General features: G+C 42.8%; 3 protein-coding genes across 8 annotated transcripts; all 3 read right to left on the bottom strand.

Moving 5' to 3' along the window:
- Window positions 1–8,757: 8,757 nt before the first annotated feature.
- tnfsf13 (TNF superfamily member 13) lies at window positions 8,758–11,638 on the bottom strand. 6 transcript variants are annotated; one of them, XR_016493127.1, is made up of 6 exons: window positions 11,256–11,575; window positions 9,961–10,034; window positions 9,833–9,880; window positions 9,345–9,466; window positions 9,121–9,259; window positions 8,758–8,996 (listed from the first exon to the last, which is right to left on the bottom strand). XR_016493127.1 is itself a non-coding variant. In XM_021590213.3 (6 exons), exons 1-6 carry the CDS (start codon window positions 11,452–11,454, stop codon window positions 8,887–8,889), a joined length of 708 nt encoding a protein of 235 aa, XP_021445888.2. In that variant the 5' UTR covers window positions 11,455–11,638; the 3' UTR covers window positions 8,758–8,886.
- Window positions 11,639–12,195: 557 nt separating this feature from the next.
- LOC118945265 (uncharacterized) lies at window positions 12,196–14,922 on the bottom strand. Its single transcript, XM_090226667.1, has 6 exons — window positions 14,192–14,922; window positions 13,957–14,079; window positions 13,770–13,845; window positions 13,438–13,658; window positions 12,692–12,863; window positions 12,196–12,591 (listed from the first exon to the last, which is right to left on the bottom strand). The coding sequence occupies exons 1-6, from the start codon at window positions 14,290–14,292 to the stop codon at window positions 12,427–12,429; spliced, it is 858 nt and encodes a 285-aa protein (XP_090082793.1). The 5' UTR covers window positions 14,293–14,922; the 3' UTR covers window positions 12,196–12,426.
- LOC110510028 (proteasome subunit beta type-6) lies at window positions 14,816–17,884 on the bottom strand. The gene is made up of 6 exons (XM_021591302.3): window positions 17,716–17,884; window positions 17,373–17,440; window positions 17,067–17,198; window positions 16,705–16,834; window positions 15,543–15,687; window positions 14,816–15,135 (listed from the first exon to the last, which is right to left on the bottom strand). Exons 1-6 carry the CDS (start codon window positions 17,809–17,811, stop codon window positions 15,008–15,010), a joined length of 699 nt encoding a protein of 232 aa, XP_021446977.3. The 5' UTR covers window positions 17,812–17,884; the 3' UTR covers window positions 14,816–15,007.
- Window positions 17,885–24,730: the final 6,846 nt, after the last annotated feature.

Below are 24,730 nucleotides of genomic sequence, written 5' to 3'. Positions count from 1 at the left end.
CCCGAACCTGGTCCACCACCGGAAGCCCAGGAGGAGCGGAGATATCCTATTCGACAGTGAAGGGCACCTCAAAAGCTTGACCTGTGAGTTGAGCTGTTTAAGGAGGTAACAGTGTCACGACTTCCGCTGAAGTTGGCTCCCGGTGCTCGGTGGTCATCGTCACCGTCCTACTAGCCGCCACCGATCCCTTTTTCGTTTGTCTGTTTGTTTTGTCTTATTAGTTTCACCTGTGTTCTGTTGTATGGCTTAATGAGCTTCCCTATTTTAAGTACCTGTACCCGCCCTTGTTTTGTGCGGGATTGTCTTTATGATACGTGTGTGCGTTTTAGGTAGAGGTGGTTATATTTTCTGGACTTGGCACCCTGTGTTTTTGGGTAGTCACTTTGTTGTCTAATAGGAAATGCACATGCACACTATTGTGCCGGGAACTGTAGAGCACGAGGGGTTTTGACTAAAGGAAAACTAACTGTACTCCCGTCTCCTGCCTGGTCATTTCTCCACAACACAAATATTACAGGATCATTATTATTTTGACCGTATAGGTTAATAAGCCATATCTGTTTATTGCCCAAAAACATATATAAAATAATCTATCTACCATGATGATCTGTTTGGACAATTTGCACATTTGGATCAAAATTACTGTTAATTAAAACAATCACCCTTTTTGAATTTCTTTGCCCATGGGAGAAATATATCCCCCCCCCCCCAGACCTTTTTCCACAAAACGTCATCTAAAATTGTTGAATGAGTTTCCTGTAAACAATAGATATTATATTCCTTCTCGGTTAGCCAGGTAAATACTGATTGTCTTTTCTTATTATCTGCCAAGCCATTACATTTGCAACTGGCTATACTTATTTCACCACTTACCAGAAAGAGTTGCATCCCGATAGGCCATGTATCGAGCTAGAAAGATCTGCGGATGTACGGTGGAGTTCAAAATCAGGGTCTGTGAGTAAAGTGCTGTTACTGCTAGATGTCATTTTAGAGGTTCTTTCAGGGTTTTCAGAGGCTTGTGGACAAACCAAATTAGAACCAAATTTTATTCCTATTAGTCACGTTTAGTAAATTGTTTGACACTAGTGATTTTGCTACAGTACGAAGCGATTACAAAGCTCTACATTGTCTGTGATGGACTGTATCGGTTTAATTGAAATCTTCAAAAGCAGCTTTTCTACGTTCAGAGATAACTCAGGGGGGACTTTGATAAAGTTCTCAAGCTAACTGAAGAGATGATGATTAAGCATGATATTAGTAATTGGGATGTGAGCGCATCACGGCAGCAAAAACTTCCTGTAAATTGTCAGACAGTGTAGTCACAACTTCATTAGGGAAAACATCCAGCATCAAGAGTGACAGTGACCTGAGGCAATTTTGGAACAATATTCTAGAAAGACAGATTACTGAGTTGAACTCAAGATTTCAAGAACACACATAGGGGATCATGCAAGGGCAGCCTCCTTTTCCAAAGAATTCAAAACCTGAGGCCTTAAGGAGCACCTGAAGACCATGTTTCCTCCTTACATCACACACATAGTATCAAATTTATTTATATAGCCCTTCTTACATCAGCTGATATATCAAAGTGCTGTACAGAAACCCAGCCTAAAACCCCAAACAGCAAGCAATGCAGGTTTAGAAGCACGGTGGCTAGGAAAAACTCCCTAAAAAGGCCAAAACCTATTAAGAGAGAACCAGAACCAACCTAGAGAGGAACCAGGCTATGAGGGGTGGCCAGTCCTCTTCTGGCTGTGCCGAGTGGAGATTATAACAGAACATGGCCAAGATGTTCAAATGTTCATAGATGACCAGCACGGTCAAATAATATTAATCACAGTGAACAGGTCAGGTTTCCATAGCCGCAGGCAGAACAGTTGAAACTGGAGCAGCAGCATGGCCAGGTGGACTGGGGACAACAAGGAGTCATCATGCCAGGTAGTCCTGAGGCATGGTCCTAGGGCTCAGGTCCACCGAGAGAGAGAATTAGAGAGAGCATACTTAAATTCACACAGGATACCGGATAAGACAGGAGAAATACTCCAGATATAACAGACTGACCCTAGCCCCCCGACACAAAATACTGCAGCATAAATACTGGAGGCTGAGATAGGAGGGGTCAGGAGACACTGTGGCCCCATCCGATCATACAGGGCCCCCACACCACTAGAGGGATATCTTCAACCACCAACTTACCATCCTGAGACAAGGCCGAGTATAGCTCACAAATATCTCCGCCACGGCACAACCCAATGGGGGGCACCAACCCAGACAGGAAGACAACGTCAGTGACTCAACCCACTCAAGTGACGCACCCATCCTTGGGACGGCATGGAAGAGCACCAGTAAGCCAGTGACTCGGCCCCTGTAATAGGGTTAGAGGCAGAGAGAATCCAGGTGGAGAGAAGGGAACCGGCTTGGCAGAGACAGCAAGGGCAGTTTGTTGCTCCAGTGCCTTTCCGTTCACCTTCACACTCCTGGGCCAGACTACACTCAATCATAGAACCTACTGAAGAGATGAGTCTTCAATAAAGACTTAAAGGTTGAGACTGAGTCTGCATCTCTCACATGGGTAGGCAGACCATTCAATAAAAATGGAGCTCTATAGGAGAAAGCCCTGCCTCCAGATGTTTGCTTAGAAATTCTAGGGACAATTAGGAGGCCTGCGTCTTGTGACCGTAGTGTACGTGTAGGCCTGTACGGCAGGACCAAATTCTGAAAGATAGGTACGAGCAAGCCCATGTAATGCTTTGTAGGTTAGCAGTAAAACCTTGAAATCAGCCCTTGCCTTAACAGCAAGCCAGTGTAGGGAGGCTAGCACTGGAGTAATATGATCAAATGTTTTCGTTCTATTCAGGAATCTAGCAGCCGTATTTAGCACTAACTGAAGTTTATTTAGTGCTTTATCCGGGTAGCCGGAAAGTAGAGCATTGCAGTAGTCTAACCTAGAAGTAACAAAAGCATGGATGAATTTTTCTGCATCAAGTTTGGACAGAAAATGTCTGATTTTTGCAATGTTACGCAGATGGAAAAAGCTGTCCTTTGAAACAATCTTGATATGTTCGTCAAAAGAGATATCAGTGTCCAGAGTAAGGCCGAGGTGCTTCACAGTTTTCCTTGAGACGACTGTACAACCATCAAGATTAATTGTCAGATTCAACAGAAGATCTCTTTGTTTCTTGGGACCTAGAACAAGCATCTCTGTTTTGTCCGAGTTTAAAAGTAGAAAGTTTGCAGCCATCCACTTCCTTATGTCTGAAACACAGGCTTCCAGCGAGGGCAATTTTGGGGCTTCGCCATGTTTCATTGAAATGTACAGCTGTGTGTCATCCGCATAGGAGTGAAAGTTAACATTATATTTTTGAATGACATCCCCAAGAGGTAAAATATATAGTGAAAACAATAGTGGTCCTAAAACGGAACCTTGAGGAACACCGAAATTTACAGTTGATTTGTCAGAGGACAAACCATTCACAGAGACAAACTGATATCTTTCCGACAGATAAGATCTAAATCAGGCCAGAACTTGTCCTTGTAGACCAATTTGGGTTTCCAATCTCTCCAAAATAATGATGCAGAGCCTCGGTCTGACGCCATTAAAAGGTAATTTACCACCTTCACAAGTGCAGTCTCAGTGCTATGATGGGGTCTAAAACCAGACTGAAGCATTTCGTATACATTGTTTGTCTTCAGGAAGGCAGTGAGTTGCTGCGCAACAACTTTTTCAAAAATGTTAGAGGAATGGGAGATTCGATATAGGCCGATAGTTTTTTATATTTTCTGGGTCAAGGTTTGGCTTTTTCAAGAGAGGCTTTATTACTTTATAGAGAGCCGTTTATTATGTTCAACATAGGAGGGCCAAGCACAGGAAACAGCTCTTTCAGTAGTTTAGTTGGAATAGGGTCCAGTATGCAGCTTGATGGTTAAGAGGCCATGATTATTTTCATCATTGTGTCAAGAGATATAATACTAAAACACTTGAGTGTCTCCCTTATTCCTAGGTCCTGGCAGAGTTGTGCAGACTCAGGACAACTGAGCTTTGGAGGACTACGCAGATTTAAAGAGGAGTCCATAATTTGCTTTCTAATGATCATGATCTTTTCCTCAAAGAAGTTCATGAATTTATTACTGCTGAAGTGAAAACCACCCTCTCTTGGGGAATGCTGCTTTTTAGTTAGCTTTGCGACAGTATCAAAAATAAATTTCGGATTGTTCTTATTTTCCTCAATTAGGTTGGAAAAATAGGATGATCGAGCAGCAGTGAGGGCTCTTCGATACTGCACGGCACTGTCTTTCCAAGCTAGTCGGAAGACTTCCAGTTTGGTGTGGCGTTCCAATTTTCTGGAAGCTTGCTTCAGAGCTCGGGTATTTACTGTATACCAGGGAGCTAGTTTCTTATGACAAATGTTTTTAGTTTTTGGGGGTGCAACTGCATCTAGGGTCTTGCGCAAGGTTAAATTAAGTTCCTCAGTTAGGTAGTTAACTGATTTTTGTCCTCTGATGTCCTTGGGTAGGCAGAGGGAGTCTGGAAGGGCATCAAGGAATCTTTGGGTTGTCTGAGAATTTATAGCACGACATTTGATGCTCCTTGGTTGGGGTCTAAGCAGATTATTTGTTGCGATTGCAAACGTAATAAAATGGTGGTCCGATAGTCCAGGATTATGAGGAAAAACATTAAGATCCACAACATTTATTCCATGGGACAAAACTAGGTCCAGAGTATGACTGTGTCAGTGAGTAGGTCCGGAGACATGTTGGACAAACCCAACTGAGTCGATGATGGCTCCAAATGCCTTTTGGAGTGGGTCTGTGGACTTTTCCATGTGAATATTAAAGTCATCAAAAATTAGAATATTATCTGCTATGACTACAAGGTCCGATGGGAATTCAGGGAACTCAGTGAGGAACGCTGTATATGGCCCAGGAGGCCTGTAAACAGTAGCTATAAAAAAGTGATTGAGTCGGCTGCATAGATTTCATGACTAGAAGCTCAAAAGATGAAAACGTCATAGTAACTCCTCTTAATGACTCATCCCCTCTGGCATTTAGCCACCGTTATCTTTTTGCCATGCACTCATTTTCATTTGGTTTCACATTAGGGCATGGAAAGTTTAGAGCCATAGCAATGTTTAAAAAATAAACAGTCATGATTGATTTGCACTTTCCGCACAAAAGTACATTCATCTCTAGGAGACAGAACACGTCTCCTTTCTGAGCGGTATGACGACTGCATGGTCCCATGGTGTTTATACTTGTGTACTATTGTTTGTACAGATGAATGTGGTACCTTCAGCCGTTTGGAAATTTCTCCCAATGATGAACCAGACTTGTGGAGGTCTACATTTTTTTTCTGAGGTCTTGGCTAATTTATTTTGATTTTGCCATGATGTCAAGCAAAGAGGCACAGAGTTTGAAGGTAGGCCATAAAATACATCCACAGGTACACCTCCAATTGACTCAAATGATGTCAATTAGCCTATCAGAAGCTTCTAAAGCCATGACATCATTTTCTGGAATTTTCCAAGCTGTTTAAAGGCACAGTCAACTTAGTGTATATAAACTTCTGACCCACTGGAATTGTGACACAGTGAATTATAAGTGAAATAATCTGTCAGTAAACAATTGTTTGAAAAAGTACTTGTCATGCACAAAGTAGATGTCCTAACCGACTTGCCAAAACTATAGTTTGTTAGCAAGAAATTTGTGGAGGGGTTGAAAAACGAGTTTTAATGACTCCAACCTAAGTGTATGTAAACTTCTGACTTCAACTGTATATGTAGCAAAACAAATGAAAAATCAACAAAGATAGTTGTCCTCCAATGAGGGGTGGAGGGGTTAAAAATAGTAATAATAATACATTAAAAAATAAACACACCCAAGCCCCCACCCTGCCACTGATTAGATCCTTTGAACCATCTGTATATATCCTTAAAAACAAATAAAACCTATTCTCTCTCCACACCTCTTCTCACGTCCTCACCCCCTTTCTCCTGCCCTCAATCATGTCCACATCTACACTTGGTTTCGGAAACAGCCACGGAGGAACATTCCCCGGTGCAATTGCTGGCCCTCTCTCTCTCTCCCCAGTCCATATTCTTGTTAGAGGTGCACACCGTCACCTACTGTACGGGTTGTAAACTACGTGCGTATGTATATACAATGGGGCAAAAAAGTATTTAGTCAGCCACCAATTGTTCAAGTTCTTCCACTTAAAAAGATCAGAGAGGCCTATAATTTTCAGCATAGGTACACTTCAACTATGACAGACAAAATTAGAAAAAAAATCCAGAAAATCACATTGTAGGATTTTTAATGAATTTATTTGCAAATGATGGTGGAAAATAAGTATTTGGTCACCTACAAACAAGCAAGATTTCTGGCTCTCACAGACCTGTAACTTCTTCTTTAAGAGGCTCCTCTGTCCTCCACTCGTTACCTGTATTAATGGCACCTGTTTGAACTTGTTATCAGTATAAAAGACACCTGTCCACAACCTCAAACAGTCACACTCCAAACTCCACTATCGCCAAGACCAAAGAGCTGTCAAAGGACACCAGAAACAAAATTGTAGACCTGCACCAGGCTGGGAAGACTGAATCTGCAATAGGTAAGCAGCTTGGTTTGAAGAAATCAACTGTGGGAGCAATCATTAGGAAATGGAAGACATACAAGACCACTGATAATCTCCCTCGATCTGGGGCTCCATGCAAGATCTCACCCCGTGGGGTCAAAATGATCACAAGAACGGTGAGCAAAAATCCCAGAACCACACGGGGGGACCTAGTGAATGACCTGCAGAGAGCTGGGACCAAAGTAACAAAGCCTACCATCAGTAACACACTACGCCGCCAGGGACTCAAATCCTGCAGTGCCAGACGTGTCCCCCTGCTTAAGCCAGTACATGTCCAGGCCCGTCTGAAGTTTGCTAGAGAGCATTTGGATGATCCAGAAGAAGATTGGGAGAATGTCATATGGTCAGATGAAACCAAAATAGAACTTTTGGTAAAAACTCAACTCGTCGTGTTTGGAGGACAAAGAATGCTGAGTTGCATCCAAAGAACACCATACCTACTGTGAAGCATGGGGGTGTTTGGGGCTGTTTTTCTGCAAAAGGACCAGGACGACTGATCCGTGTAAAGGAAAGAATGAATGGGGCCATGTATCGTGAGATTTTGAGTGAAAACCTCCTTCCATCAGCAAGGGCATTGAAGATGAAACGTGGCTGGGTCTTTCAGCATGACAGTGATCCCAAACACACTGCCCGGGCAACGAAGGAGTGGCTTCGTAAGAAGCATTTCAAGGTCCTGGAGTGGCCTAGCCAGTCTACAGATCTCAACCCCATAGAAAATCTTTGGAGGGTGTTGAAAGTCCGTGTTGCCCAGCAACAGCCCCAAAACATCACTGCTCTAGAGGAGATCTGCATGGAGGAATGGGCCAAAATACCAGCAACAGTGTGTGAAAACAGAAAACGTTTGACCTATGTCATTGCCAACAAAGGGTATATAACAAAGTATTGAGATAAACTTCTGTTATTGACGTATTTTCCACCATAATTTGCAAATAAATTCATTAAAAATCCTACAATGTGATTTTCTGGATTTCTTTCCCTCATTTTGTCTGTCATAGTTGAAGTGTACCTATGATGAAAATTACAGGCCTCTCTCATCTTTTTAAGTGGGAGAACTTGCACAATTGGTGGCTGACTAAATACTTTTTGCCCCACTGTACAGTGCATTCGGGAAGTATTCAGACCCCTTAACTTTTTCCACATTTTGTTACATGTTACATTACAGCCTTATTCTAAAATTGATTCAATTGTTTGTTCTTATCAATCTACACACTATACCCCATAATGACAAAGCAAAAACAGTTATTTAGAAATGTTTGCAAATGTATTACAAATAGAAAACTGAAATATAACATTTCCAAGTGTTCAGACCCTTTACTCAGTACAACGCTCCCCATCCAACCTGACAGTGCTTGAGAAGACCCGCAGAGAAGAATGGGATAAACTCCCCAAATACAGATGTGCCAAACTTGTAGCGTCATACCCAAGAAGACTCTAGGCTGTAATCGCTACCAAAGGTGCTTCAACAAAGTATTGAGTAAAGGGTCTGAATACTTATGTAAGTGTAAATAATATTTCCGGTTTTTATTTTGAATACATTTGCAAAAATGTCTACAAACCTGTTTTTACTTTGTCATTATGGGGTATTGTATGTAGATGGATGATTGAAAAAAAAAAACTATTTAATCAATTTTAGAATAAGGCTTTAACGTGACAAAATGTGGAAATAGTCAAGGGGTCTGAATACATTTTGAACGCACTGCATTGACCACAAGAGGTCCCTGTTGGATTATACATCAGTCTTCAATAGACAAGGATGGCAAACTGACAAAGTAACTGACAAAGTTTAATTTAGCAGAGGGAAATTCACAATGATGCTGTACACTGTACTCATATTGGGTCACCACTCACTGTACTGTTTAGAGCTAGCAAGAAAGACATTTCACTGTACGTGTACGTGTGTACGTATCATTAAAACTTGAAATTTGATATTGGGTCACTGTACTACTGCACTATTTTGCTTGATTAATATCCTATGTATTTTCTATCATGGAATTAAAACATTACATCTGTGCACTTTCCGATGCTAAAATAGGCTACATTTTGTGATATTTGGTGACTGTTCTGTATCAGGCTACCGCAATATGAGTGCTGAAAGGAAAACACTGGCTGAGTAGTACTTGCAAAACTTTTGATATAGATAAGAGTTTATTAAATATCAGGCAACACAATGCAGTAGGTCAGCATGTCGGGTTATTATAGGCAGTGATTGTAGGGTACTGGAGAGACATGGTTTTGTGTTAGATCGTCACTCAGTGTCAGATCCTGAACATGCCAAGGAAGGTGGAGTGAGGCTTGAGGACAAGCCCAGCAGATTTCCTGGGAATGGAGAGTTCCAGAGTGGATCCTGGCTCCAGGTAATGGACACCTGGGAGAGAAACACCAGTAACTTCAGCACTGGGTGTAGTAGTGCTGTAATTGTGTTCCGTATTCTAAGTAATTAATTAGAATGTTGTTTGTAACACACGCTGGCCGGGGTTGAGTCGACTCACCGGCTGTGTAGCAGGTGTTTTGGGCCACAGTGATGTTGCTGGGCATACTCTGTATGCACTTCATCAAGATGGTCTCAATACCATGTAGACGCTTCTTGATGACATGACCCATAGTCCATGTGGTGTCTTTATACAGCACCTGTACACAAACACAGTGATGGTATAGAGGGACCTTGGCTTGACCGCCTCTCAAGAGATGACAATGTCTAGTTTTAATAGGCTACCTGACTGTAGATGAAGTAAGTCCCTTCGGTTATCACGGTGACCTTTTCTCCAAAGACCTGCAGCCCCTCCCCTAGACGACTCAGTCCTAGAGCCCATTCTACCAGAGTGTAATCATCTTCATCTGAGACAACATAGTGGTTAAAAACATGGAGTATGTGTATGTTGGAGACAAAATCATGTTTGAGAGTATTGTAGTTAATGCAAAGCGCCGTTTATACCGGGTTCTAACATGCGTCCTTTTTCCAGATGTTGTCCACATTCCGATTGTGCCCACATTTTTAGCCAGGTGTAGACAATTAAAAGACGCATAGTGATCTAATTTTGAAAATATCTTATAAGTTTAAACGGGCATAATCAGGACAAGATAAGGACGCATGTTAGTGACAGGTATAAACAGGGCTATAGCGTGTGTGTGTGTGTGTGTGTGTGTGAGAGAGAGAAAGAGAATGTACAGTATAGATGTGAATTCATTGCCCATTCGACTCACCATATGAGTGTGATGACAGAGGAACAAGATGAAGAAAGGCACTACTTCCTGCTGGATGACATGGAAATTATAAATGATTAAGTAAATTGTGTGTATGTGTGTGTGTGTGCGCGTCGGAAGGGACTGACCAGTGCGCCGCTGTCTCCGTCTCCCATGTCTTGAAATCTCCCTCTTTCCTCGAATTCCATTCCATTGTGTATGTCTGTGAGAGTCAGATATCTGTGTCAAATGCCAGATGACATCAGATGTGAACCTCATAGTGTGACAAGAATCCGTTGTTTCAGATATGTGGTAAACAATCAAGTAATTGTCATCCTTTTCCAGACTTCAACTCCATTGAGAAGTGTGGTGGATAATAAACCTTATTGCTCGAACTCCAAAGCATTAATAACTTAGAAATAGCCCAGTAGCCTAAGAATATTCATTGATGTCTCATAAATTCTCAAATCCTACTTTACACATCAGCTGATAGCGTGATAGGAGTCAAATGTTTCAGATATGTAGTAAATAGGGTTGGTGTAGGTTACTTTCTAAATGTAAACTGTTCCAGTTATTAGTTACCTGTCCAAAATTGTAATCAGCAACGTAACTTTAGGATTACTCAAAATTAGTAACGTAATCAGATTACTTTGTTACTTTTGGATTATTTTCCTCTTATGGGGCATGAGGTGGGGTACTCCAGTCCTCGCGCATGATTGTCACACTTTCTCTCCATCCCTAGAAAACACAGTTGATTAATTGCAAATTGCATTCTGAACTGAAGATCATGATTAGGTGATTATTGGAGTCAGGTGTGTTAGCTGGACATGGGGAAAAACTGTGACACCAATCAGGCTCTCGAGGCCTGGAATTGCCCACCCCTGCAAGACTAAAAGGATCCATCAAATGCATTTGGTGTGTCATCGTAGTGGTCTCTGGCTTGTGGTCAGGCTGAACAAAGTTAAACTTGCACCTATTTTAGATTCTGAATTGAATGTCATTGAGGAAACCGAAAGGTATGATCATGTATTTTTTCACAAACATCCTTTCTGGCTTTAAAAGTAATCCAATAAATAATCATCTAGTTTTCCAAAAGCATGTCGTCTGATTTCAATATTTTTCCAGGTTATTTTGTAATCACATTACATGTAACAACTACCCAACCCTGGTGGCAAACAATTAAGTCATTGTCATCATTTTCTAGACTTCAACTCCATTGATAATTGTGGTGAAATTGGCCTTATTGTTCTAAGCATTAACAAGCATCTGGATTCCTTACTTCAAAATCTGAAATTTCCTAGTGGGTAGGCCTAGCCTAAGAATATTTATCGACTTCTTATAAATTCTCAAAAACATAGAGCTACTTCACACATCAAGCAAAGTTTCACAATAGTGTTTTCTTTTTCGTGTAGCCTATAACCTATTAGTAAATGTACGAACTCACCTACCCCGCAGCGCGAGATATCAGTAGACGATTCCTTTATGTCCCCGCACACCAGACTGGTCCACTGACGCAGCTCCCGCAGTTCGACCTGCATCTCTCTGACCCGGTTGGACTGCAGGACCATCAAGCAGGCCAAGAACAGCGACACAGCGTACAGCAGATATGAGCCATGAAAATGTACTGTATAACGGTTTGTCATTATGTCACACAGGCGATACCAACTGTTACGAGGACGAAGGGATGGCGTCCTTTTTCAATGAAGGCTTTGTCAGGGCCGTAATGATCCCGTTACAATGTGCACTTTCACTTTCTTCATGTCATCATCCCATCATCTGGAAAACGATGACTCATGCAGTCTCGGATTACAAAACTGCTATAAAGACCTGGAGGACGTGTGAAAACAAAGTCATAGGCTACAGTAGGCCTACAAAAGTCTGAAGCTAAAGTTCATGTCTTTATTAAATGTTTGTACTACAATTTGTTTTGAGAAAGGCAGTGACCAAGACAGGCAAGTGGTTCATAAAAATAACTGATTGTAATAACTTAATGAAAAGGGAATACAGTTCAGTAGGTTTGAAGCACTGTAGACTACATTATAATTAATGAATGTATATATGCTTGGCTCTCGAGGGAAAAGGAGTACTTGATAGCCAAACATGAATACATGTACTTCTAGTCAGGCCTATGTGCTTGTCTGGCTATGACAGAACAGGTCAAAGGGTCCTTTGAGAGATGGACTCAGTTGAAGGCTGATGCCACCAGTTTCGCACTCCACTACCTCAAAGACCGCCTCGCCAGCCCTTCGGGAACTTCTCAGAGGAGAGGGATGGGCTCTGTCTGTCAAAACAGGAGCAGGGTGAGCAACCAAGTCAAATCCTTTTTTTTCTCCAATTCATTTCTTCATATAACGCTCCCCAGTTGAAGACCATACTAGTCACACTGGAATGCAATGTTATGTATTTATTTACTTTTTTTCTCCATTGCTTGGCTATCCAGTATAAAATGAACTGACCAAATGTTGTACATCATTTTTAAGCAGTAAAATCTTAACAAAGTAATTGTAACATTGCAAAACATATCCCTTAAACTCTGAATCTGATCAATACAAACTATGAGCCCTTATACAATGTGAACTCTACAAGTGCTTTGGAGAAATGTAACAAAAATTCAATTATTCCTCTGGAGTGTGCCCAATACCCCAAAATTCATTGTGGGACAGACGAGGGCCTTGCCAACCCCCCTTGGCTTGTCTATCAGCAGTTGCCAGGACAAATGACAGCATCGGATTTCCTCCAGGAGCAAGATGGGATGCTTGTTCAAATCCTCCAAACAGACCCTGCAAAGACATCACAGTCGAATAAGGGATATCCACATTTGCTTCCTCAATTCCAGTTACTCTTAAATATAATATCAGTCAGTGAGAGTTGAGTCCATGCCTCCTTCTGGGTGTAAGGACGAGTGAGGGTTGGACTGAGGTAGTCCGTAGCTTCATCCTGCTTCTCCACTGTGGTGCTGATAGTCATGCTGCTGTCATCTGCTTGCCTCTGGGAACGGCCCTTTTCTGCCTTACACCTGGGTTTGGAGCCCCACCAACTCCCCCGCTTCAACCTGGGACATGATCGTGTTTGGGTTCATTTTAAAAACTACTGTTCTATATTTAATGCTTATCATCCAAAGTCAACCAACAATGGTAAAAGTAGGAATAATATGAGTTTTTCTGTTTTATTTAGTCACCTATGATATTCTACTATGACTCAACAGCCTTTCAGAGTTGCCTTTGTAGATTTCTATCCCTGTGTAGCACATGGGGATGTGTGAAACTTAATCCTCAGCCTGAAGTGTCCCCACTTGCACCAGCGAATAGCTACAGTAGCTTTTTGCGTGGCGCTGACTGGTAAGACGGTTCAGGAGGGCGGTCACGTGTCCTAGCAAGGCAGAGTTCCTGCCAGGTATGGGCCGAATCGGTAAGAAGTGGTATTCGCTAAGCAAGCAGCATGATGTCCTTTACACCTGCACTGAATGTATAACCACATTTCTGCCCCCATTGCATCCAATTAAAATCAGTTTCCCCTCATTCTACCCTGAGGGCACAGTAAAACCAACAAGTAATACCAACGAGCCACAGGCCATCCATCTCCAATGTCCCCTCTGCACTATCTAGCATCAGAAACCTTTCACTTACTGGTCAATAGAGCTCTGTCTCCTGCGGAGGTCCCCAATGTGCTGCAGCACTGCTGCCACCCTGGGTTGCACCACCTGGCTGCTCTGTGCTGCACCCCCTGTCCTCCCCTTCTTCTTCCGGCCCATCAGTTCCACTGGAGAAGGTAGCTTTCCTAGACCCAGCCTTCCCCCTTTTTTAACTCTCTGTCCTGCTGGAGGTGATCCTGCCATGTCCACACCAACCTGCGTGTAAACATAATGGCAAAATAAAATCTGAAAACTCAATCGTAGGATGTGCCATTTTAAAAATGACAGCCACAGTGAAACATGTTTACCAAGTCTTAGGGTACTCACTAGTCCTTCAGGTTTATTTGAGAACATCTGCATCTGAACTGGGCCGTAGGATGGGGTGGGCTCAGGAGACACTTCACTAAGAAACAGCATATTCTATCAGTAAGAGTGAATTTGACTGGAGCATTTCTAAACCTTGTGTTAATAAAAAAGTGAGATTGTTGGTGGTGAAAGTGAAGAGGACATCCACCTTGGCTGACATAGAATCCTGTGCCAGAAATTGTCTCTACTCTGAGACAAGGAGCTAGACTGTGGGGGAGGGCTAGGCTCAGTCTCCATCTCTGAACACTGACGCTGCACAACCTTGGACCTCCTGAGGGTGTGAAGAATACAACACAAAGCAAGCCTCATATTACCTGAAATAATGGCTTAACTTTTAAAAAAATAAAATAACGTTCTGAACTCTTGCAACATAAGCAACTCACTTGGCAAACGAGAGGAACTGATCACCATCTTCTGCCTCTGGTTGTTCTACCGGAGTAAAATGCCCAGCATTATTAACAACTCTGTCTGCTAGGTGCCACATTGCAGAAATAAAATAAAACTATTAAAATAAAACTATTGCCTGGTATCCTAGCCAATACCAGAACGACCCTACAATAAAAACAAATTTTAATAGGCTAACGTTAGCCAGCCGGTTTCCAATCCAGCCTGTATTTAAGGCCAACAAACGATATCAAAGTCCCGCGCAAAACGTGAGCGCGTGCCATAAAGTCAGCAGCACGAGAGGAAAATACACAGCAGATCAACGTAATAGATCTACTCCTTGGCGTCACCTCTTCAAGTGGGTATTGCTTGGCATGCAACATTTCTCGGGGTAGTTTTTGTTAAAAGTCCTCCCCATGATGTCTGTCTGCATTCCTCACTATACATCTAGGAAATGGTGTTGTGTTTAGTCTACTTCCAACTCACTGCAAAGAAGGTGAGATCACCTCTGAAAATGTTATGCCAATTATCTCTTCCAGTTATCCTTTATAGTCTTGTGTGCAGTTTCACTCAATTTCCAAGAAATAATAGCTAATGAAAAACAGGCCTGAGAGACGGAACACAAATGTATCTAAGGTTCAGTATTTTTTTATTGCATGACAAATCTTAGTTTGCAAAACAAAAATAAATGAGACACATTCACACTGCTTTCCAAAGTCCTACACTGCACAGGACTAGGTATAGCATTTAAGTGGATGGACTTGACAGGGGGTGCGTTGTCTGCACAGCAAAGGAATTTCCCCTCTGCTCCTTGTCTAGGCGTTGGAGAATTTGGGCAGCTGGTTTCCCAGAACAACCCGCCTCTCCAGGCCCTCCTCTGTGATGGCTGCCAGACGAGCCACTCCTCCACTAGAACCGTCCCGCTCCATGGCCAGTGCCAAGGCTGTATGGAGAGAGAGACATTAACAACACCTAGATGTGACCCGACAACCAACATATTACAGATCCAACTATCAAGTATTTTCAGTTCAGTTGTCATGACATATGGTGGAAGAGAGATTAGAAAAGCTACAGCTGAAGATATTTTAAACAGCCTAATGACAGTGTAAAGATCATAGGTGGGCTACAGGGTCCGCTGTGCTTGTGCAGGCAAATGTTCCTTCCCAACAGATTCAAATAATCTACTTATATAATAATCTACTTATCTACTTACATTTTAAACAACGCTATTAGGTATATTTCAATCAGCTTTGTTAGTACAGGGCTCAAACAATTGCCTGCAGACACTGTTGCTCTCCAGGATTGGAATTACCCACCACTGTGCTAGACTCAACCTCTGGTCCAACTCACCCTGGGTACAGAAGTGAAGACACTCCTCCTTGGTCATCCCAGGCTTGTAGTTAGAATCCATGAAGCCATATATGTAGGAGCTGCCAGAACCACCTACTGACACTGGCTGCCTCACTATCATACCTCCCATTGGGACTGTGTACACCTGTGTAAGAGGGAAGGGTCACTGGAGAGTCAATCCATGTAATCTCAGCAAGCCATGACACCCACCACCAGGGCCTAAAATGTCATTTTTGGTCACCAGCCACTGTGGCAGGTAGATCAAAAAAAATATACATCTACCAGCTACTAGGATTTTTACCAGCCAAAATATGTTTTCACCATAATTACATCAAAAACACAAAATGGATGACCATGCTTTGTAATGTTTCTAAAACAAGAAATGTATTAGTAAGAAGTAATGTGGTATATTGCTCAATTTCCATTTATTTTTGGTGACCTGAGTCTTTTAATCAAAATATGCAAGACAAAATGTTTAGCTGCCCCTTTAATGATGTGAGTTTACCATGGTAACGACACCACTTGATTCCTGTCACGATTTGAGATCTGACTAGTGTGTGTCTTCACTATCAGTTGAAGCAGAAGACTCAAACTACCATTGAAAAACAACTGAGCTTGAGGGCTAAATGTAAATTGCCAAAAAAACATAAGGACAAAGTCTTACATAGTAGACTTTTGAGTAAATTAGACCAACTTTTATGCCTGTGGGCAGTGCTTTCAAAAAGGAATCCATCAGCTCCTCATTCATTGCACACAGCAGCTCCCCTGTCAGGCAGTGTTCAGTGCGAGGTGGGATATAGTATTCCTATTTCTTTGTGTATTTAATATCTAATGAAACAAAACAGCTACTGCAGAATTTTTCTAACCCTAACTCGTATGTGCTCATACTTTACTATTTTTTTTATTTGCAAATGTAATGCTCTCACTGTAGAGCCCTGCAAATTGACCAACATGGCTGGTGAAACATACATTCTTACCCACCAATACCCAGATCTTCCCACATTTGGCAGGTGCTAATTTTATACCCTACCCACCACCATCCCAGATTGTTCTGAAATCCTTTCTTTGCTTTTTGCAGTGGAATGACCCTACACATTTCTCTGAGACAGTGGGGGAAAAGTGGTTGGAGTGTATGATCCAAATACAGATGCTGATAACTCACCTGTCCACCCCTTCTTTTGTCCCAGCCAGCCACAATGATGCCAGCCATCAGCTCCTCTCTGTATCTGTAGCACGTCTGTTTGAAGAGATTGGCTGCCGTTTGCACAAGTGGAGGCTCATCCAGCTCAATACTGCAGCAGGCACAGAGGGAGAGATATTTCACAGTGAATAAATATAGAAGGACACTCAAGAAAGGCATTTCACTGTGCTTGTACATTAAAACTTGAATCAGACACTCAAAACAATATTTTGATAGTTCTCAAAGCACTTATTTTATCCTGGGAGTGGTATGAAGATAGCCACTAACTATATAGCTGTGTGAAGAGTTTTGATCTTTGTGTAGAGGTATAGCCGGTGTGTTACCTGTGAAAGCCCAGCTGATAGGTGACTATATCAGCAACAGCCTGTGTGTCAGCTGCAGAACCAGAGCGGCAGCAGAAGATGCGGTCGTGAATGGGAGTCAACTTGTCAGTAACTCGATTGGCAATGTAAGCACTACAACCAGTTGGGGAAAAAAATAACGATTGGGAGTATTAGGCAGCTCTAGCTATAATGTTTTCAAAACACAAAAATGTCAATGGAATAGAGGCCGACTTAATCAGCAATCTATTTCTATTAGGCAGGAAGCCGGTAAGACACAGTTGCTTGATTTAAAGTAACTTAACGTACCCTGTTGTTGTTCTGGAGTCCGCGCCAATCACAACCCCTCCATCAAACTCCACTGCCATAATGGTAGTCTGCGATTAGACATGAAGAATCAGAACAACATTTTTGCTTTATTTATGTGAAAATAATCCCAAGGACATTATGTAGAAAGAAACGGTAATGGCTAGCTGGCTACCAACAAAATCAGCTGTAAAATGCTATAGCTAGGTACATACATGGCGAGCGCTTCTGCAGTCTCATTGTTAGCTAGCTAGCTAGCTGAAGTGGCATGTAAATGCCTGTGTTCAGTTTGGGCAACGCAATCAAACCTATGTAAAGTGAACGGTGCTATACTACATTTCCTCACCCCAGTGCTAACTTCTTCTTGTGCCCACTCTGGCACCAAATCAACTGTACTAAAAGCATTTTCGGACCGGTTCGCTGACATGTACACAGCAGCCATCTTGACAGTTGATGAAATAATGTTCTTCTTCCCTGGTCTGGTTTAACAAATTATGTTGTGCTGACTATCGCCACCTGTTGGATTGCATGAGAATAACAACTTCAAAAATCAAATCAAATTGTATTTGTCATGTGGGCCGACTACAACAGGTGTAGTAGACCTTACAGTGAAATGCTTACTTACAAGCCCTTAACCAACAATGCAGTTTTAAGAAAAATACAAACAAAAATAAGAAATATAAGTAACAAATAATTAAAGAGCAGCTGTAAAACACCAATAGCAAGGCTATATACACGCAGACCCGGTATAGAGTCAATGTGCGGGGAACCAGTTAGTCGAGGTAATTGAGGTAATATATACATGTGGGTAGAGTTATTAAAGTGACGTATACATAGATAATAACAGAGAGTAGCAGTAGCATAAAAGGGGGGGGGGGGGCAATGCAAATAGTCTGGGTAGCCATTTGATTAGATTTTCAGTAGTCTTATGACTTGGGGGTAGAAGTTGTTTGGAAGCCTCTTGTACCTAGACTTGGTGCTCCATTAGCGCTTGCCGTGCAGTAGCAGAGAGAACAGTCTATGACTAGGGTGGCTGGAGTCTTTGACAAGTTTTAGGACCTTCCTCTAACACCGCCTGGTATAGAGGTCCTGGATGGCAGGAAGCTTGGCCCCAGTGATGTACTGGGCCATACGCACTACCCTCTGTAGTGCCTTGCGTCGGAGGCCGAGCAGTTGCCATACCAGGCAGTGATGCAACCACTGGTGCAGCTGTAGAACCTTTTGAGGATCTGAGGACCCATGACAAATATTTTCAGTGTCCTGAGGGGTAATAGGTTTTGTCGTGCCCTCTTCATGATAAAGGTGGGAGTGCCAGTTCTAGATGATAGTCAAATCATGAATTTAGAAAATTCTCGATTTTCAGTATATATGAGCAAGCCTAATGCCAGACTTTCTTTAATTATTATTGTATGCTTTGATAACAGGATATGAAGGGAATTCTCAAATATTCTCAGTAAGATTATTTGTGAAACACTGAACCACTCTCTGGTATTGGATCTGCTACAACTATTTCTTAAGGCGAGATTGAATTTTGCTCCAGGGATTTTGCTATTGATTGGGATGATGGTTAAAACATGTAGTGTGATTCATGGGGAACTGAGGAAAAGCTTTGCAAGAGTACTGTATAGATGGGAGTACTATGAAAGAGCAGCAGATTTGATTTGATTTGACTGCAGAAGATGGAAGTGACCATTAGTGTTCTGGCCATTCATTCAAACCATTCATTGTTCTTTAAAAAAAAAACTTGAATACATTACTTTTACTTTTTTCAGAATAGAAGAAGGTCTGCACAAGGTTGAATGCAACTCTAAACTACCATTTCTAAAGACTTCTGGTGTGAATAAACGGATTGTGTTACAAGGACTATGACGCAAATCGCCATTTTTAGGAAAAAAACACCCGATATTGTGTATTTGTAAGCTGTGAGAGAGCCTCAGGATACCCACAGATGTGATGGTGGTGGTACTCTCGCTGCATTGCAGATGTAGTCACCGTGTCCTCTGGCTGTTCCTGTGCCCTTCTAGGTCCATCCTGTCTCAAACAATCACATCCGCTTTCTTATTGTGTGTGTGTGTTTCTATTTGCAGGCATCTGTAGGATTATCAAAGTGCCAGGTTCTTACATCTCTATACAGTTATGCAGCAGATAATAATACTAATAACCAGCACTGCAGTGGAGGCTGCTGAGGGGAGGACGGCTCATAATAATGGCTGGAATGGAGTAAATGGGATCGTATCAAACACATGGAAACCACATCTTTGATGTGTTTGACACCATTCCATTGACTCCATTCCAGACATTATTATGGGCTGTCCTTCCCTCAGCAGCTTCCACTGCTGCACTGGATTAGCCTAGGTAATTATTTGAGGGCATCAAATTGGGGATGAAGCACACAGACGCACGCTATATGTGCACACTCATTTTGTTTGCAAAAGAAAATGCCTTAATCGTCCAGACTGACCTCTTCTTCTGTGCCTTGAGGCGCAGGTCAATATAGGCAGACGGCGAATAAAATGTGTTTTAGGTCAAACTCGTGTAATGTGAGTATGAAACATAACCTGAAATGTACTCCACTGCAGTCCTGGAGGCACTGAAGGAGAATAAAGACCGACCCAGTATTTCTGTTTAAAACAGCCTAGATCCTAGTAATGCATACACACTGGCTCTCTCCCTCGCTAGTAGTAACCATGGTTTCCTAAGCTCTAAGGTGCCTAGTTGTTAGAGAACCTTGGGGTCTGTAATGTTCAACGGGAAAAGAGAGATTGGCCTTAGCCAGCTGCCAGTGTGATTTGAGTCAATCAAAAGAGCGCTTAGAGAAGCTTAATCCCAGATAATCGCCACTGCAGCATAGACCAGGACTAACACAGCATTGAAATAGTCCCTACTGACATCTCCACAAGGTTAACCGATGGCCCTGCACAAGACAGACATATCAAAAATAGACCTAATGATAAATCCACTCAAACATCAATGAGTTTTGATGGAATCACTGAGTTGTTCTGTATTGATGCTCACTTGTCTTGTCTGCTGTCATCTCAGAGGGACATAAAGAGAGAGAGAGATGCAGATTGTTGTTTCTGTCCATCTTCAGTAAAAGAAGCAATGCTCATAAATCCGTCTCCGTGTTTGAATGTTGTTGTCACTTTAGGATTGATTTAGATTCATTCTGGATTAAGACATCAGAAAAGAGCAATCAAGACTTGTTTTGAATCAGCGGGACCAGTGAAGAGTTTTTTCTGCTTCAAGATGGATTTTTTAACTCTTCATCTCAGCCATATCCTACCTGCATAAACATGTAGATCTGTAACAGTGATACTGGTTTGCATAACCTTTTTGGTGGGCATATTTTTTGCTACTTTTTGGTCACATAAATGCAAAAGAAAGAGGACTTGTAGGCAACAAGTAAGAGCAGAGGAGTGAGTCAGAGCTGGCCTCCCAAATCCTGGAGGCCACCCACAGGCTGGTGGAGAAAGGCAGACTGATGCTGTACCTCAGAGAATGTGCAATCTCCCTGACTGACTATGAGGCTGAATGCACTTCCATGATATACAGGTGAGAGAGAGAGGTAGATGGAGAGCACTGCCATGATATTCAGGTGAGAGAGAGAGGTAGATGGAGAGCACTGCCTTGATATTCAGGTAGGAGAGAGGTAGACGGAGAGCACTGCCATGACATACAGGTAGGAAAGAGGTAGACGGAGAGCACTGCCATGATATACAGGTAGGAAAGAGGTAGACGGAGAACACTGCCATGATATACAGGTGAGAGAGAGGTAGCCCGAGAGCACTGCCATGATATACAGGTAGGAGTGTTAGACAGAGAGCACTGCCATGATATACAGGTAGGAGAGGTAGACAGAGAGCACTGCCATGATATACAGGTAGGAGAGGTAGCCCGAGAGCACTGCCATGATATACAGGTAGGAGAGTTATCCAGAGAGCACTGCCATGATATACAGGTAGGAGGAAGGTAAACGGAGAGCACTGCCATGATATACAGGTAGGAGAGTTAGACAGAGAGCACTGCCATGATATACAGGTAGGAGAGGTAGACAGAGAGCACTGCCATGATATACAGGTAGGAGGGAGGTAAACGGAGAGCACTGCCATGATATACAGGTGAGAGAGAGGTAGCCCGAGAGCACTGCCATGATATACAGGTAGGAGAGAGGTACACGGAGAGCACTGCCATGATATACAGGTAGGAGAGGTAGACAGAGAGCACTGCCATGATATACAGATAGGAGAGAGGTAGACAGAGAGCACTGCCATGATATACAGGTAGGAGAGAGGTACACGGAGAGCACTGCCATGATATACAGGTAGGAGAGGTAGATAGAGAGCACTGCCATGATATACAGGTAGGAGAGGTAGACAGAGAGCACTACCATGATATACAGGTGAGAGAGAGGTAGCCCGAGAGCACTGCCATGATAACAGGTAGGAGAGGTAGACAGAGAGCACTGCCATGACATACAGGTAGGAAAGAGGTAGACGGAGAGCACTGCCATGATATACAGGTAGGAAAGAGGTAGACGGAGAACACTGCCATGATATACAGGTGAGAGAGAGGTAGCCCGAGAGCACTGCCATGATATACAGGTAGGAGTGTTAGACAGAGAGCACTGCCATGATATACAGGTAGGAGAGGTAGACAGAGAGCACTGCCATAATATACAGGTAGGAGAGGTAGACAGAGAGCACTGCCATGATAACAGGTAACAGATAACGCAGACTGATGCTGTACCTCAGAGAATGTGCAATCTCCCTGACTGACTATGAGGCTGAATGCACTTCCATGATATACAGGTGAGAGAGAGAGGTAGATGGAGAGCACTGCCATGATATTCAGGTGAGAGAGAGAGGTAGATGGAGAGCACTGCCTTGATATTCAGGTAGGAGAGAGGTAGACGGAGAGCACTGCCATGACATACAGGTAGGAAAGAGGTAGCCCGAGAGCACTGCCATGATATACAGGTAGGAGAGTTATCCAGAGAGCACTGCCATGATATACAGGTAGGAGGGAGGTAAACGGAGAGCACTGCCATGATATACAGGTAGGAGAGTTAGACAGAGAGCACTGCCATGATATACAGGTAGGAGAGGTAGACAGAGAGCACTGCCATGATATACAGGTAGGAGGGAGGTAAACGGAGAGCACTGCCATGATATACAGGTGAGAGAGAGGTAGCCCGAGAGCACTGCCATGATATACAGGTAGGAGAGAGGTACACGGAGAGCACTGCCATGATATACAGGTAGGAGAGGTAGACAGAGAGCACTGCCATGATATACAGATAGGAGAGAGGTAGACAGAGAGCACTGCCATGATATACAGGTAGGAGAGAGGTACACGGAGAGCACTGCCATGATATACAGGTAGGAGAGGTAGATAGAGAGCACTGCCATGATATACAGGTAGGAGAGGTAGACAGAGAGCACTACCATGATATACAGGTGAGAGAGAGGTAGCCCGAGAGCACTGCCATGATAACAGGTAGGAGAGGTAGACAGAGAGCACTGCCATGATATGCAGGTAGGAGAGGTAGATAGAGAGCACTGCCATTGATATACAGGTAGGAGAGGTAGACAGAGAGCACTGCCATGATATACAGGTAGGAGAGGTAGACGGAGAGCACTGCCATGATATACAGGTAGGAGAGGTAGACAGAGAGCACTGCCGTGATAACAGGTAGGAGAGGTAGACAGAGAGCACTGCCATAATATACAGGTAGGAGAGGTAGACAGAGAGCACTGCCATAATATACAGGTAGGAGAGGTAGACAGAGAGCACTGCCATGATAACAGGTAGGAGAGAGGTAGATGGAGAACACTGTCATGATATACAGTTGAGAGAGAGGGAGACAGAGAGCACTGCCATGATATACAGATAGGAGAGGTAGACAGAGAGCACTGCCATGATATACAGGTAGGAGAGAGGTAGACGGAGAGCACTGGCATGATATGCAGGTAGAAGAGGTAGACAGAGAGCACTGCCATGATATACAGGTGAGAGAGAGGTAGACTGAGAGCACTGCCATGTTATACAGGTAGGAGAGGTAGACAGAGAGAGAGAGAGAGAGTGAAGATAAAGATGAAAGAGAGAGTGTAGCCCCACTCTCTCTAAAATTAGTGTTACATAGTATTCAAATGTTTAATGGTAAAAAACATAATCATCTCCTTTTAACACCTTGTATGTCCTGTCCTATTATCAGTGGTAGTACACTCTTTAAAAAAAAGTGCCATCTAGAATCTAAAACGGATCTTTGGATGTCCCTATAGGAGAACCCTTTGAAGAACACCTTTTTGGTTCTGGGTAGAACCCTTTTGGGTTACATGTAAAAACCCTTTCCATAGAGAGTTCTACCTGGAACCAAAAAAGGGTCCTCCTATGGGTACAGCCAAAGAACCCCTTTGGAACCTTTTTTTCTAAGATTGTAGCCTAAAAAAGGAATGTATGTTCTCATCACTTTCACATTGATTCCATCAATCTGTAAATGATAATAGGTTTATATTCCAATGTGTTTTAAATCGGATTTCCTAGTGTAGTGGAGGTAAGCCTCCTGATTTCACACACACAGAATCAAATGAATTCTGAGAAAGAGAGAGAGGATGGGATTATGTTCTTATAAGAGGAAGGGAGGGAGGGCGTACGGTGTGGGTTGTGACAAATCAAACATCAGTCTTTGGCAGAGCAACAGACAGGGGCACAGCCTGCTCTCATTACTCCTGCTATCTGTGGCTAATACACTGGCAAACTGTTTTAAAAATACATTTTTGGTATGGAGTTGTCACTTTGAATGGCCTGTTGTTGGTGTGTGTGTTGTTTTCTACTCCAGAACCCAGGTGAAAGCCCCTGGCTTGTTTATCATCACTAAGAGATGATGGTGATATGACCTAAAAGAGAGTGACAGATGTGCATGCTGCTTGTGAAAAATGTTCTCCTTGCAGTTATACATTTCCCCCACTAGAGACCAACAGAATGCCAGTGTGTCCCTATAGCCCAGCACCGGATAACAGGATTTCAACACACAGATGGTGTAAAATATGGTTGTGTGAACCATTTTTCTGACTGTAAAAATGTTTGTGCCTGACATCCTAATCATGTCAGTGTTAGTAGGATGTGAGTCGCTTGTCACACTCTTACCCTCAGTTTGACAGGGTTATGGTTAAGGTTAAAGGTCAATGTTAGATACATGATTTTACAGCAGAAGGTTAAGGTTTGGACTAATGCTAGGTTTAGGGGTCAAAGGGTGTGGTTGAGGTCAGGATTATGTATTTTCAGTATCATCAGCTGGATAGGGACCTGGCCATGGTGCTGCAATTATTCCAGGTATGATTTCCCAGTTTAGGCCCAATATA

Source organism: Oncorhynchus mykiss, chromosome 29 (genome assembly GCF_057628025.1).
Source record: "Oncorhynchus mykiss isolate SJ-2025 chromosome 29, ASM5762802v1, whole genome shotgun sequence".
Taxonomy (NCBI): Eukaryota; Metazoa; Chordata; class Actinopteri; order Salmoniformes; family Salmonidae; genus Oncorhynchus; species Oncorhynchus mykiss.
Note: the sequence above shows the minus strand (reverse complement) of the source record. Positions and strands in the feature narration are given on the sequence as shown.